At 42.1% G+C, this 16,443-nt stretch overlaps 1 protein-coding gene across 5 annotated transcripts in view; it reads left to right on the forward strand.

Moving 5' to 3' along the window:
* Nucleotides 1–16,443, forward strand: part of LOC134340543 (cell division cycle protein 27 homolog) — a 119,500-nt gene that overhangs the window by 41,095 nt on the left and 61,962 nt on the right. For 4 of the 5 annotated variants that reach the window (XM_063037909.1, XM_063037912.1, XM_063037910.1 and 1 more), the window contains exons 8-10: nt 1,321–1,432; nt 1,560–1,675; nt 9,739–9,835. In XM_063037909.1, coding sequence (XP_062893979.1) covers nt 1,321–1,432; nt 1,560–1,675; nt 9,739–9,835 — 325 coding nt within the window. Of the gene's footprint in view, nt 1–1,318; nt 1,433–1,556; nt 1,676–9,738; nt 9,836–16,443 lie in introns of those variants that run through there. The other variant, XM_063037913.1, reaches the window with a different exon arrangement.

Raw genomic sequence — 16,443 nt, forward strand, 5'->3', positions numbered from 1 at the left:
CACATTCCTCTTTTAAGAATGTCCTGCAGCTACCCTAAAACATCCCTGATCCTGGCACTGGGGAGGGAACATGCTGTCGGAGAGCAACTAACAATATGTAGAACCAGAGTAATACCGCATGGAAACAGACCTTTTGTGCCAACTGCTGCATCCTCTCTGCTCGTCCCAGTTGCCCACATTTGATCCATAACCCTTCAAGCACTTCCCCTCCATATACCTGTCCAAATGCCTCTTGACTGTTATGATTGTATCCACCTCAATCACTTCCTCTGGCAGCTCGTTCCAGGTACTTTTGTGTAAAGTTACCTCTTGGGTCTCTTTTTAAACCTCTCCCTCTCTAGTTTTGGGCTCTCCAGCCCTGGGGAAAGGACTGACCATCCAACTTTATCAATACTCTCCTCATGATTTTGTAAATTTCTATGAAGTCGCACCCCCATTCTCCTGTGTTCTAGGAAATAGATATCTGGCATGGCCAACTGCTCCCTGTAACTTGGCTCAAGTCCAGGCAGCATTCTCATTAAATTTCTTCTGCACCCTCTGTAGCTTGATAATACCTTTCCAATAACAGGATCACCAAAACTACACAATACTCCAAAAGTGTGGTTTCACCAACAGTTTATATAATTGCAACATAATGTCCCTGTTCCTAAAGTTAATACCCTGATCTGATGAAGGCCAGCATGCTTAAATGCCTCCTTCACCACCCTGTCTACTTGTATGGCTACTTTCAGTGAACGGAAAGGTCCCTTTATTCTGCAATGCTCATCAGTGTCCTGCCATTCACTGTATGTCCTACCCTGGTTTAAACTGTTCAAAATGCACTACCTCACACTTATCTAAGTTGAAATCAATTTCCTTTTCCTCACCCCAACTCCTTAACTGATAAAGATCTCTTTGCAATTAATTAATCTAAGGGAATTTGATAGGAGATCAGATAGAGCCCTTTTGTGCCCCTTCTCCTTCCTTTCTCCTGTGGTCCATCCTCTCTTTTCGGATTCCTCCTTCTTCAGCCTCTTCTGCGTATCATCTCCCTGCTTCTCATTTCATTCTCCTCCCCTCACCTGGTTTCACCTATCCCCTGCGAGCTTGGACTACTACCCCTTCCCTCAGCCTTATTCTGCCACCTTCCCACCACCCCCCTTCCTTTCTAGTCGTGATGAAGGGGCTCAGCCTGAAATGTCAATTCTTTATTCCCATCCATAGATGCTGCTTGGCCTGCTAAGTTCCTCCAGCACTTTGTGTGTTATGCTTTGACTGTGACAGGCAAAGATGGAGATGGCCTTTGTATAACCTCAGTCTTTTTTTAATATATAATTTCAGCTTTGGAGTTTTGCCCTTGGATACCCCAAGCCCAGGTGATGGGTCCTTTTTGCCAAACTATACAAATTCTTCTGTAATTGATTCATCCTCCACGGTGGCTCCCACAAAAAAGGTGAAGTTTTTTTTAAAATTTAAAATCATTACTAGATGAAATAAGGAAACAAATTTAAATGGTATGTTACTTGTATTAGCAGGTATTACTGAAATTTAATTGTCTATCTCTCTTTTCATAACTGAAGTCTGTAGCGAGAATAATGCAAGGTGGAACCAAGTCTGTATTTGCACAGAGTGGAAACAGCCGTGATGTAACTCCAATTCCGCTGACTCAGACGCAGACTTCAGGCCCACAAACCAGGTTGGCATGCAGCTATGTATTGGCATATCTTGCTCTTAGTTTTTGGTTCATACTGTAACTATGGATTGTGAAAGCAAAGGAAAAAGCAGCTGTAATAAGCCAAACAGCCTTTCAAGCTGGTTCTAGCATTCATTGATGTAGCTGATTTTCTATCCAGTGGTGCTTCTCTTGCACTGTTACCCATCCCCCCCCACTTTATTAAAAATAAATAAATAAATCTTAATGTCCATAAATCTTAACAATCTGTTTTGAGTGATGGCAGTGATTTGGATTCCATGGACCTCTGGGTAGAAAATTTCAAGTATTCATCATTATTTGTGTGAAGAATTTTCTGTGCAGCTTTATCCAAGATGGTTTATCCCCTATTCTGAGATTATGAACAGAAGTTTTTAAACTTCCCAGACAGAAAAGATTGTTGAGGCATTTAATGATATCTCCTTCCCTTCCTCTAAATTCCAGAGATTGTAGGCTTGGTCTACTTGATCATCATCTTGGAAAGAAACAAATGTTCATTTGATTGAGTTTGTTCTGCACCTGAGAGGAGCTGTGGCATTAATCTGTTTCTCCATTTCCTTCTGTCCTTGCAACTTATTCTCACTGACATCCATCAAGTGCCCTTTGATCCTTTTAGTCATTTACTGCCTATGACAGAGAATTTGCAATTATTCTTTAACCTACAAGCAGGCCTTTATCAGATGCGGGAGGAAGCACAAGCATTAAAAAGAAGACCACAGGGTTGTGGGAAGTGTATGCACACTATATAAAAGAACACAAAGTCAGGATTAAAACTGGGTTGCTGGTGCTGTGAGGGAGTGGCACTGATTGTGTGGCACTATTCTGTGACTTCTTGTGTTACACAGCCACCATCCCTGGAGTAAACCTTTACTTCACTCTCTGTAAGATGTACAGTTGCCAAAAAAAGTTTGTGAATCTTTGCAGTTACCTGGTTTTCTGCATTAATTACTCATAAAATGTGGTCGGATCTTCATCTGAGTCACAATAATAAGCAAACACAATCTGCCTAAACTAATAACACACAAACAAGAGAAAAATCTGTAGATGCTGGAAATCTATGCAAAACACATAAGATGCTGGAGTAACTCAGCGGTCTAGGCAACATCAATGGAAAAGAGTAGTGTGGATGTTTCAAACTGAGACCCTTTATCAGAACTGGAGGAAAAAAAATGAGTAGGAGGAGTTAGAAGGTGAAGGGGAGGAAGAAACAAGATGATAGGTAAAATGGAGGGGGGGGTGAAGTGAAAAGCTGGGAAGTTGATGAAAAGAAATGGGGAGGGGGGGAATCTGATGGAAGAGGACAGAAGGCCATGGAAGTAAAAAGGTGGAGGAGCACCAGATGGAGGTGATGGGCAGGGAAGGAGATGAGGAGAGTGTGGGAAATGGGAATTCTGAGGTGGGGGGGAAGGAGCATTACTGTAAGTTTGGAAAATCGATGTTCATGCCATCAGGTTGGAAGCTATCCAGACAGAATATAAGGTGTTGCTTCTCCAACCTGAATGTGGCCTCATCACGACAGAGGAGGCCATGGACTGGCACGTCAGAATGTGAACTAGAATTAAAATGGGCAGCCACTGGGAGATTCTGCTTTGTATGCCTGATAGAGCGTAGGTACTCGGCGAAGTGGTCTCCCGATCTAGATCAAGTTACACTGATATACAGGAGGCCACACCGGGAGCACCAGACACAGTATATGATCCCAACAGACTCACCGATGAAGTGTCACCTCACCTGGAAGGACTGTTTGGGGCCCTGAGTGGGAGTGAGAGAGGAGGAGGTGTGGTGGCAGGTGTAGCGCTTGTATTATTTGCAAGGATGAGTACCAGGAGGGAGATCAATGAGGGATGAGTTGTGTAGGGAGCAATCCCTGAGAATAGCAGAAATTGGGGGGGGTGGGGGTGAGTGGGAGGAAAGAGTGCTTGGTGGTGGGATGTCATTGGAGGTGGTGGAAGTTGCAGAGAATTATGTACTAGATGGGTGGTAGGTGAGGACAAGAGGAACCCTATCTCTGGTAGGGTGGCAGGAGGGTAGGGTGAGAGTAGACGTGTGTGAAATGGAAGAGATGCAGTTGAGGGCAGCATTGATGGTGGAGGAAGGATGTTCTGGAATGAAAAAACCTCCTCCTAAGAGCAGATGCAGCAGAGACGGAGGAATTGAGAGAAGGAAGTGGCATTTTTACAAGTAACTGGGTGGGAAGAGGTATAGTCCAGTTAGCAGCTGTGAGAGTTAGTGGGCTTATAACAGACATCAGTAAATATAGTGTCTATAAAAAGTATTCACTCCCCCCCCCCCCCACCGAAGTTTTTGTGTTTTATCACAGTGGATTTAATTTGGCTTTTTTTTTTGACACTGATCAACAGAAGAAGATGACTTTTTCGTGTCAAAGTGAAAACAGATCTCTATAAAGTGATCTAAATTACAAATAAAACACAAAATAATTGATTGCATAACTGTTCACCCCCTTCTAGTCAGTCTTTAGTAGATGCACTTTTGGCACCAATTACAGCTTTGAGTCTGTGTGGATAGGTCTCTATCAGCTTTGCATATCTAGACACTGCAATTTATCCCCATTCTTCTTTACAAAACTGCTCAAGCTCTGTCAGATTGCATGGGGATTGTGAGTGAACATCCCTTTTCAAGTCTAGCCACAAATTCTTAATTGGATTGAGGTCTGGACTCTGACTTGGTCACTTCAGGACATTAACTTTGTTGTTTTTAAGCCATTCCTGTGTAGCTTTGGTTTTGTGCTTGGGGTCATTGTCTTGCTGTGGAACAAATCTTCTCCCAATTCACAGTTCTCTTGCAGAATGCATCAGATTTTCCTCCAGGATTTCCCTGTATTTTGATGCATTCACTTTACCCTCTACCTTAACAACCCTTCCAGTACTTGCTGCAGTGAAGCATCCCCTCAGCATGTTGCAGCCACTACTATGCTTTATACCAAACATAGCGTTCAGTCTATGTTTGGTATAAAAGGTCAATTTTGGTTTCATCAGGCCATAGAACCACCTAGCTGACTTTGGAGCCTCCCACACACCTTCTGGCATATTCTAGCCGAGATTTCATGTGAGTTTCTTTCCCCCCCCACCCCCCAACAGTGGCTTTCTCATTGTCACTCTCCCATTAAGCAGCGACTGGTGAAGCACCCGGGCAACAGTTGTTGTTTGTGCAGTCTCTCCCACCTCAGCCATTGAAGCTTGTAACTCCTCCAGAGTTGTCATAGGTCTCTTGGTGGCCTCCCTCACTAGTCCCCTTCTTGCACAGTCACTCAATTTTTGAGGACAACCTGCTCTGGACAGATGTACAGCTGTGCTGTATTTTTTCCATTCCTTGATGATTGACTTAATTGTACTGCAAGTGATATTCAGTGACTTGGAAATTTTCTTGTATCCATCCCTGGTTTGTGCTTTTCAGTAACCTTTTTGTAGAGTTGTTTGGAGGGTTCTTTTGGCTTCATGGTGTAGTTTTTGCCAGGGTACTGACTCAACAGTTGGACCTTGCAAATACAGGTGTATTTTTTTTCCACTACAATCAATTGAAACACCTTAACTGCACATAGATCTCCTAAAACAGATCTCTGCAATGAGACTACACTCTGGTTGCAATATCTTATATCCTGTCTGGTTAGCCTCCAACCTGATGACATGAACATTGATTTCTCAAACTTGGAGTAATGCTACCGCTTCCCCCCTCCCCCCCCCCATTCTCATTTCCTTCTCACCTTATCTCCTTACCTGCCCATCACCTCCCTCTGGTGATCAAAAGACATAGGAGCAGCATTGGGCCATTCAGCCCATTGAGTCTGCTCCACTATTCTATCATGGCTGATCCCAGATCCTACTCAACCCCATACACCTGCCTTCTCGCCATATCCTTTGATGCCCTGACCAATCAGGAAACTATCAACTTCCGCCTCAAATATTCCCATGGACTTGGCCTCCACTGCAGTCTGAGGCAGAGTATTCCACAGATTTGCCACTTACACCAGTCATTGAAAATGGGCATGTAGGTACAGCAGGCGGTGAAAAAGGCGAATGGTATGCTGGCATTTATAGCGAGAGGATTTGAGTACAGGAGCAGGGAGGTACCACTGCAGTTATACAAGGCCTTGGTGAGACCACACCTAGAGTATTGAGTGCAGTTTTGGTCCCCTAATCTGAGGAAAGACATTCTTGCCATAGAGGGGGTACAAAGAAGGTTCACCAGATTGATTCCTGGGATGGCAGGACTTTCATATGAAGAAAGACTGGATCGGCTAGGCTTATACTCGTTGGAATTTGGAGTCTTGCATGAGTCTCCCAAGTCTCTCTGCCCCTCTAATGTTTGAACCTAATGTTTAGATAATAGTCTGCATTGTTGTTCCTTTTATCAAAATGCATTATCATACATTTCCCAACACTCTATTGCATGTAGCTCCTCCCCCTTTTTATGGCCTGCTGTCCTATCACATACTTCCCTTCTTCAGACCTGTATCTCTTTCACCAATCAACTTCCAAGCTCTTTACTTCATCCCGCTCTCCTCTCCTCCTGGTTTCACCTATCACCGTGTGTTTCTTCTCTCTCTCTCTGCCCCCCCCTCCCAAATCTTCTAACTCTGACACCTCATCTTTTTTTCTCCAGTCCTGCTGAAGGGTATCAGCCTGAAATGTCAGTTGTACTCTTTACCATAGATGCTGCCTGACCTGCAGAACACACAACCAAATGTACTTTTCATGTCTTTATTGACAACATTGTTTAATTATTCACAGTCCAGGCAGGACAAAGTATGTGAACTCTTGTATTTAATAACTGGTAGCACCTCCTTTAGCAGCAATAATCTCTACCAAATGTTTCCTGTAACTGCTAATCAGGCTTTCACAATGGCAAGGAGGAATTTTAGACCATTCCTCCATATAAAACTGTTTCAGTTCATCATTATTTCTGGGATACCTTGCACGAACAGCTTGCTTGAAGTCGTGCCACAACATCTCAATTGGGTTTGAGGTCTGGACTCTTGACTTGGCCATTCCAAAACACAAATTTTCTTTTTTTAAAAAAAAAAATATTCTGTTGGTGGTTTATTCTTGTATTTCGGATCATTGTTTTGTTGCGTCAGCTCACTTCCATTAAGCTTCAGGTGATGGACCACTACCCTGACATTCTCCTGTAAAATGTCTTGGTACAAATTTGAATTCATTGTTCCCTTGAAAATTGCAGGTTGCCCAGGTCCTGATGCAGCAAAGCAGCGCCAAACCATGATGCTCCTTCCATCATGCTTCACAGTTGGGATGAGGTGTTGGTTTGCAGTGCCCTTCTTCCTCCAAACATAGCAATGTGCATTTCTGCCAAAAAGTTCAACTTTTGTCTCATCTGTCCACAGAACATTGTCCCAGAGCATTGTAGAACATCCAGGTGGTCTTTTGCAAACTTAAGACGTATAGCAATGTGTTGTTGTTTTTTGTTGTTTTTTTGGAGCACAGTGGTTTCCTCTATGGTGTCCCTCCATGAACACCATTCTTGTTCAGTGCTTTTCCTATAGTGGACACATGAGCAGAGACTTTAGCAAGTTCAAAAGATTTCTGCAGGTCTTTTGCCATTACCCTTGGGTTATTTTTCACCTCCCTCAGCATTGTACATTGTGCTTTTTGTGTGATCTTTGCAGGATGCCCACTCCTAGGGAGAGTAGCTACAGTGCTGAATTTCATCTATTTCCAGACAATTTGACTTGCTGTGGACTGATGGAACATTCAGGTCTTTAGAAATGCTTTTGTAGTCTTTTCCAGCTTCATATACCTCTACAATTCTTCCAAGGTCCTCTGAAATTTGTTTTGATCGAGGCATAAACAGATCATTCTTGAAGAGCAGGCTCTGCCAGTAACCTGTTAGTAAAAGTGTGTGCCTTTTTTTAGGGCAGGGCACCTTTGCAAACAACAGCTCCAATCTCACCTCATTGATTGCAGCACATGATTCCAAATAGCTTTTGGAGAAGGCATTATCCCAGAGGTCCACATACTTTTTTTGAACCTGAACTGATTACTTAAATAGTGTACTCAGTATTGATGAGAAATAGTACAATTGTTTGTGTGTTATTAGTTTAGGCAGGTTGTGTTTGTCTATTATTGTGACTTAGATGAAGATCAGACCACATTTTATGAGTAATTAATACAGAAAATCAGGTCATTGCAAAGGGTTCACAAACTTTTTCTTGCAACTGTCTTTTCTTTCTTGGTAAGGAGTCCCAGGTGATGGGAAAAGGAACTAGGGCACCAAGCTCCTGTGATTTCACAGAGCGGTGCAAGGGATTTGAGTGGCATGTACTGTGCACGTATAAAAATAATTTCTTATTGACATAGAAAGTACACTACAAACATAATCAATGTAGCTTTAAGCTGTTCCACACTTGGGTTTAACCTGACATCGTTAATGTATTGTAGTCATTTAAAAATTGCACATTAAACTCTGGTCTTGGCCAATTTGACAGAAGCAGCATCAACAGCAATAAGATAGGCAAATTCTAAGCATTCCCTTGGATCCATCAATTGAATGCCACTGCTAAAATTTCTTCATGGGTAAGCATTGTATGGCATGCTCATGCCATCTTTGTAGTAGTGAATAACAGTCATTTATGCACAGATTTCAAACCTTTGGACTTGTTGGTTGTTAAGGAGGATGAATATTGACCTGTCAAGCACTGAGAGCCTAAGTTAAGTTTTCAAGGTTTTGCTAAGTTTTATACCATTTTCTATTTGTTTTGTATTATCCATGAACAAAGATGCAGTGAAAAACATTTCTTTGCATGTCATTCAGGTGGATTCTAAACATAAAGTCCATCAATACAAATTAAAAAAATAAAATAAAATAAAAATTAGAGAAAGTGTAGTTCAGGTATTCAAGATGCAAAGACCCCCATAAGGTAGATTTGTTTGTCAAGTGTTCATCCATTCATGTGGGTATGACAAACCTTTTTGAGAGTGTGCCCAAACTGGTGGTGACCTTCTTAAAAAAAATCTCTCACATGCCATTATGATTTTGAGCAAAAATTGATCAATCTGTGTCTCTGTATCTGATATTCTGAACAAACTGAAAAGGGTAAATACTATTTCAAAATATTTCACTGATAAACCTAAATATGTTTTTTACTGGTTTAAATAAAAGATAAAGATCAGTTTTATTTGTCACATGTATATCGAAACATAGAGTGAAATACATTAAATCAGTGAGGTTTGTGCTGGGTAGCCTGCAAATGTTGGCAGACCTCCTGCTCAAACGTAGCATTCCCGGAACACTCTAACTCTAGCCATAACCGGAGCCCCTGGAGAAAACCCACGTGGTCCCGGGTAGTACGTGCAAACTCCTTACCGACAGTGGCTGAATGGAACCTGGCACTGGAGGTGCTAAACAATAACAGTAATTACTGTATGTAATCATATGAATATCCAGTGTTCATTCACAAATGACAGAAGAAAATGTTTAGGCAGGGCAAAGCCAATGCCAACTCGCCCAACTGTTTTTCTCTTCAAGTACTGTGTGTGTGTGTGTGTGTGTGTGTGTGTGTGTGTGTCTGTGTCTCCACGATGTGTGTGAGGATTTCAAATGTCAAGTGTTTTCACAACTATCTGGTTGGTGCCAAGTCGGTGTGCATTGTTTCCTGTGAAAACATCTCAATGCTGTTGGGTTGTAAAAAGTCATTTGCTACTTCATTTGGCAGTAAATGTTATAATTGTGTATCTTATTATGGGTGGAGTATAAAGAATTGAAGGGAAGTTCTGCCTGCCAACAGAATTTTTCTAAATGCAGTTTTTGGCGTGTGTGCCATATGTTTGTCAACTCTTGGTCTGAAGCTCTCCTTGAGTTTGATGGTACATGTTCTCAAGCTTTTGTATGATCTGCAGAAGAGAGAATGACGAGTGTTGGAGGAATCCTTGATGATGTTGGCTGTTTACCTGAGGCAGAGGGAAATGCAGATGGAATCAGTGGAGGGAGGATGATTTATGTGATGGACTGGGCTGTTTAAGCCTGAGGGAGCTTGTGTACTGTTAAACAGTTGTGATTCTCTTGATCTCGTTCAGTGCAGCGCAGGTACTATTTCCAACAAGCACAGCCCCTACAAATGCACCACCCCGCCGAAGTTCCAGGCTCTTTACAAGTGCCAGTTCAACTACAAAGGTAAGAAACCCCTCCAGGAATTAATTTCCAATTAACAGCTGTTTCACTGTGTCTCATTTGTTCCTGAAGTACTTGTGTTTCTATGTTAGGATCCAATTGTGCATTCAATGGATAGTTAACATCTGATGTAGAAGGATACTAGAAAACCTCTTACCAGATAGTATCAGTCGGGAGGAGATGAAGCTCATACTTTTGGTCTCCTTTCTTTCTGTTTGGTTTTCCAGTGGTTCGACTTTAATTCGAATACCCTTTTCCTTTTTGTATATCCACAGAACCCATTGTTTGTTTCTTGGTGTAACTTGACTTGGTACTTTTTAAATTCAGTTTTCTCTTTTATTAGTTTTTTGTGTTCTCTGCTGCTAGGTCCTGATTCCCAGTCCTCTGGTCCACCACTAGCTTTTGCCACTTTGTGCCCTTCCGTTTCTGATTCAAAAGTTTCCTTGACCTCCATTTTTTTTAATATATCATTGGTTCATCTTCCTTATTGTGTCCCTCTGAATTGAGAGAAATTTCTGCTGAGAATAAAGAATCAGCTTAATTATCTTCTCGTCTATTGACCTTCCCCTTTATCCTATTTACCCAGTCCACCAGACTGCTCTTACTTCTGACTTTTAAAGTTGCCGTTATTTAAGTTGAGGGAGCTGGATTTTGGACTCAATGTGTTTGCCTGCAAACTCTGAAATATTGTGATCACTATTTCCTAGAGGATTCTCAGTTCTCATATTTCTTACGAATTCTAACTTGTTATGCATGACCAAAGTAGTGTCCTCCAGGGTAGGCTCAGTCATGTATTGCAACAAGAAACAATACTCGAGGCTTTGCACAAAAAAAAAGTTTCCATTGAATTGAAGAATACTGGTGGGGTACCTTTCTTGAGGTGTCAAAAATTGAACACTGGCAGAAATGTGTAAACAAGTTGTGTTTAAGGGGAGCAGATGTGGAGAGGACTTAAGATTTCATCTTCTGTCATGGGGTGATGGAAATCATGAATGGGCTGCCAGAGAGAGCTGTGAAAATACCTGCACTTGCAATATTTTAAGGAATCTTCAGATGGGAACTAAACAACCAGGCTTGGAAAGGGTGGGCAAGGGGAGAGGAGGTGATGTAATGTTGTTTGAGGAAATGAATGCAAGAGTAAGAAGATGTTAGCTCAGAATCTGTCTGGCTGGAGCAGAGAAACACCAACAGCAAAAAGAGTTTGTAGGATATTATGAACATGAAATTCTGCAGATGCTGGAAATCTAGAGCAATGCACACAAAATGCTGGAGGAACTCAGCAAGTCAGACAGCATCTATGGAAAGGAATAAATAATCAACATTATGGGCTGAGACCCTTCGTCGGACTTTTTTTCACACTTAAAATGCCTTCCAGTCAGTTGTACCTGGACTACTTGTATAGCTCTGGATCACCGATTTTGAATGCCACACAATCAGAATCGGGTTTATTATCACTGGCATGTGACATGAAATTTGTTAACTTAGCAGCAGCAGTTCAATGCAATACATAATCTAGCAGAGAGAAAAAAAAATAAAATAAAACAAAAAGTAAACAAGTAAATCAATTGTGTAATTGAATAGATTTTTCAAAAAAATGTACAAGAACAGAAATATTGTATATTTTTTTTAAAAAGTGAGGTAGTGTCCAAAGCTTCAATGTTTTTTTTTAGGAATTGGATGACAGAGGGAAAGAAGCTGTTCCTGAATCGCTGAGTGTGTGCCTTCAGGCTTCTGTACCTCCTACCTGATGGTAACAGTGAGAAAAGGGCATGCCCTGGGTGCTGGAGGATTTTAATAATGGACGCTGCCTTTCTGAGACACCGCTCCCTGAAGATGTCCTGGGTACTTTGTAGGCTAGTACCCAAGATGGAGCTGACTAGATTTACAACCTTCTGCAGCTTCTTTCGGTCCTGTGCAGTTGCCCCTCCATGCCAGACAGTGATGTAGCCTGTCAGAATGTTCTCCACGGTACATCTATAGAAGTTTTTGAGTGTATTTGTTCACATGCCAAATCTCTTCAAACTCCTAATAAAGTATAGCCGCTGTCTTGCTTTCTTTATAACTACATCGATATGTTGGGACCAGGTTAGATCCTCAGAGATCTTGACACCCAGGAACTTGAAACTGCTCACTCTCTCCATTTCTGATCCCTCTGAGGATTGGTGTGTGTTCCTTCACCTTGCCCTTCCTGAAGTCCACAGTCAGCTTTTTCATCTTACTGACGTGCCAGGTTATTGCTGTGGCACCACTCCACTAGTTGGCATATCTCACTCCTGTACGCCCTCTCGTCACCACCTGAGATTCTACCAACAATGGTTGTATCGTCAGCAAATTTATAGATGGTATTTGAGCTATGCCTTGCCACACAGACGTGTATATAGAGAGTAGAGCAGTGGGCTAAGCACACACCCCTGAGGTGCGCCAGTGTTGATTGTCAGAGAGGAGGATATGTTATCACCAATCTGCACAGATTGTGGTCTTCCGGTTAGGAAGTCGAGGATCCAATTGCGGAGGGAGGTACAGAGACCCAGGTTCTGCAACTTGTCAATCAGGATTGTGGGAATGATGGTATTAAATGCTGATCTAGACCTCAACAGACTGCGAACCTCCTGGTTCATTGGCTTTTGCTTTGGGTATATTCTCGAAGGTAAACACGGGTCTTGATTAAGTTGGTGACATCTGTGGAGTATTCATTCAGATTTGAAAATGAATCTCTGAATATTGTCCAGTCCACTGACTCAAAGCAGTTCTGTAAGCAGACCTGGGCAGATCTTCCATTTGGTGGAAGGATTGAGGACTAGAGATCACGGGTGTGAAATGGACAGAGTTGAGTGCATTAAGGCCAAAAACTTCTGCACACCATGTGTTTGGCATCTGGAATGTATTGTTTGCAGATGTGATGGAGACTGATCCCAATATGACTTTCAAGATGAAATTGAATAAATACAGTAATGTGCAAAACTCTGAGGCACATGTATAGCTAGGGTGCCTAAGACTTTTGTGCAGTACTATATTTGTCAGCATGAAATGGAGTTTGTAAATCTAGTGGCAGCAAAGGATGTTGGGAATGGTGAAGGTGGAGTGCCGTGGGAGGAACATGAGACAGGTAGGAAAGGAGGAGTGCCGGGGTGGGAGGTTGGCACAGATGCAGACACACCCAGCCCTGAGACACCAGGCGAGGTCATCGGATTCTAAACAATTCGTTTATTGATCATTACATAATGTCTCTCTAGTGCTTCTCCTGCCATCCGAAGATAGAGCGTTCCTATGAAACGGTTCGTAAGCCAGAATGTCGTAAAGCGAAGAAGCAATTACCATTTATTTATATGGGAAAATTTTGTGAGCGTTCGCAGACCCAAAAATAACCTACCAAATCATGCCAAATAACACACAAAACCTAAAATAACAGTAACATGTAGTAAAAGCAGGAATGATATGATAAATACACAGCCTATATAAAGTAGAAATACTTTTCCACAATCATTACTGCACTGTTCTCCGTGGCGAAAATCTCACACAAGCGCCGTTGGCAGAAAATCTCACGCAAGCGCTGTTGGCAGAAACACTCTGTCCAGTAACCTTTAGGCTATGAAGCTGCCAAGTCATACCAAATAACGCGTAAAAATACACAGCTGATATAAAGTAGAAATAATGTATGTACCGTGTAGTATCACCGGAACTGGTTCAGCGCCGAGCACACTGATGATGGTGTGTTAGACTGAGTTGTCGCAGGTTGGGTGGTGCAGTGGCCCCCACCCTCCAGGCCGCTGACCGATACTGAACCGCGAAGCATGCAGGGGTGCAGTGGTAGCCGGGAGGCACACAGCACATCTTTAAGAAAAAAGCCAAAATAAACATGCTAATTAATTAGGTGCTGCCTGGCATGTAATTGTCGGCCCAGATCAGTGCCGATCTCCGATTGCGTCGTCTCTGATCTGCATTCTCCGCGAATCGGTATCTGTCCGGGGGTTGGGGTGGTGGGACAGTGGGGTGTCATCTCGTCATCTGTTTCCATTAGAGCAGGCAGCTCATCTTCTTCCATCTCTGCCTGCCTCGAGGTCGAGGTTCGTCGTCTGCTGATGTGGAAGGCTTGCTTGACTGCTGAGCCTCGCGCATTTTTCTATCATTCAGTTCTTTGTAAGGACTCAAACCATCTTGCAAGTATCCCCTAAACCTACATACCCTTTCAAAATTAAAGTCGTACTTTATCATTGCGGCGAAAATCTCACGCAGTTGCTCCAGTTTGCTACTGCATTCGGTTTCGATTGTTATCCTTTCTTCTTCCAATTGCATCAGCTTTTCATCTATCAGTTCTTGGTCATGCGATGCCAAAACCTCTTCAACATCATGTTCGTCAGCTTCCACAAGCCAAACTCACTTTGTCCTTACTTCGTTCACCTCGATCGAAACGCTTAATTATGTCTAGTTTTATGCTAAGTGTAACACCCTTACGAGCTCTTTCAGGCTTTTCCGATACCTTAGAACTCATTTTGCAAACGGTTGCTCACAGGCACGTGTTTAAGCAATGCCAGCAAGGGTGCAGTTTTGAATCTGGGGGAGGGGGAGGGAGTGGCTGCTCGGGGCGCGTGCTGCCTTTCTTCGTAACAGTGAAAAGACCTTCTGAAAGCGAAAACGGTACTAATGTTGGTCTTTCGTAACAGTGAGGTTTCGTAAAGCAAACATTCAAAAAGCGGGGGACACTTGTACTGTGCAAAAATCTCGGGCATCCTAGCTATACATTATATACACCTAAGACTTTTGCACAGTACTGTATATGGTGAGGAAACATTGCTATGCTATAGGCAATGAGTTAGTGGGTGAGCTGCAGGCTTTGGTAGAGAGCTTATATATACAAATGAACTAGGTGTTTTCCTTTTTGTGCCAAATTTATTTTGACTCTGCTCCAAAAACATTGGAGTTCAGCCTCTGAATTTTGCACATGTGCTGTTGTTATCTGCATTTTGCAGTTTGACAACAGCAATGGGGTGAATCTTGTTCTGGATTAGAGGCGATGTTGTTTCTCCTCTTGTTCTGTAGATGAGCTTCACTCCAGCAGTAAGCTTTTCAGAGGTGATACACATTAATGTAGCAAGCAAGACTGGGGGAAAAAAAGTATTGGGCATCTGTTGGCAACCTGCACTATTGGGACAAGAGAATTAACACTGTAATGTTAATCGGGGGATCTTGCAAAGACTTACTTCACACAACACATTACAAATTTCCTGACTATCCCCAATGAAGAGGAGTTTCTGTGCAAGGCATCCAGAATTTTCTGAAGTAACTCATGGATTTCCCACCAAAAAACAACAGGACTATTTCATGAAAATGAAGATCCAAGATCAAATTACTCACAAATACAGAGTGTTTTTGAATTGGAAGCTTTACTCCAGGTAGATGAAGGCTGAAGTCTAACAGAAAGCCCAAGGCCCAAAGTAAAAGTGGTGGGTATGGAATTTCAAACTCAGTTGCAATCTCATTTCTCATATCTAGAAAGTAATAAATGTTGCAGATCTTTTGGGACTCTTAATTTTGGCATATTCAAACAGGGAGCTAAACAGAGTTGTGATCACTCTTGAGATATCTCTCTACTATTCACCACAGGCATGGTATTGCCAAAATCCTGCTATGGTGCTTGTTTTCCACAGGTAAACAATCAACACTGCAGTTCAGTTCTGATGAAGGATCCAAGAGTTGAAAAAAATGTGTTTTTCTTTCCATAGGTGCTGCCTGATCTGTGGAATATCTCTTGCATTTTGTGTTCTTATTTGATTTGCAGAATCTGCAATTTATTGTTTTTAAATATTTGGTTGGGTCTCTTTTCCCATGACATTCCTTATTCGTACTATATTTTAGGACAGGTCATTCAACCCATGGTTTATAAAAGCTCTGCAGAGCATTTTCATGAGTTCTATCCCTTGTTTAATATTCTTGTTCTCATGCCTATCAATCCCAACCCACACCAACCAATTCTCCTGCCATTTACATCTGCAAATATACCAGCATATGTTTGAGATATGAACAAAGATAGAGTACCTGGTTACCAGGAGAATGGACAGTCTGCAACAGATAGCATCTGAAGTCAGAAAAAAACTGCAGCAGCTCTAACTTTTGTGAAACTTTGTCATCTGCACAAATTGTGAAATGTTTTCAAATCTATCACTCCACACACTAACAAATCATTTTGATATGATCCCCTGTGGTAACTTGCTCCTTCCTGAAATGTCATTATGATGAATGTAAAATATTCTGTACTATATTCCAGTTGGACGCTCAACAGATTGGACTTGATGCTCATTTTACTCCCACCTTTACTAATTTGTGCCCAGTTGATGTGAAAGTTCAGGTCTCCCATACTTATTGTGTCACCTTTATGTTGCAAATGCTTTTCTTGTTCTCTCAAACAATATTGCTAACCATAGGGGGTCCATAATATATTCCCAGTAGTGTTTTCAATCCTTTCTCATTTTGTATTCCACCCATCTCCAAACTGATTCTGCTTTCTTCCCAAAGTTAAGATATATTTCTTACTGCTGCCCTGTTTCTATCTTTATCATGAGATCTGCCTCTCACCACATTACATTGCTTCCCCGCCCCCTCCCTACCCTGGAGTT

Source organism: Mobula hypostoma, chromosome X1 (genome assembly GCF_963921235.1).
Source record: "Mobula hypostoma chromosome X1, sMobHyp1.1, whole genome shotgun sequence".
In the NCBI taxonomy this organism is placed as follows: domain Eukaryota; kingdom Metazoa; phylum Chordata; class Chondrichthyes; order Myliobatiformes; family Myliobatidae; genus Mobula; species Mobula hypostoma.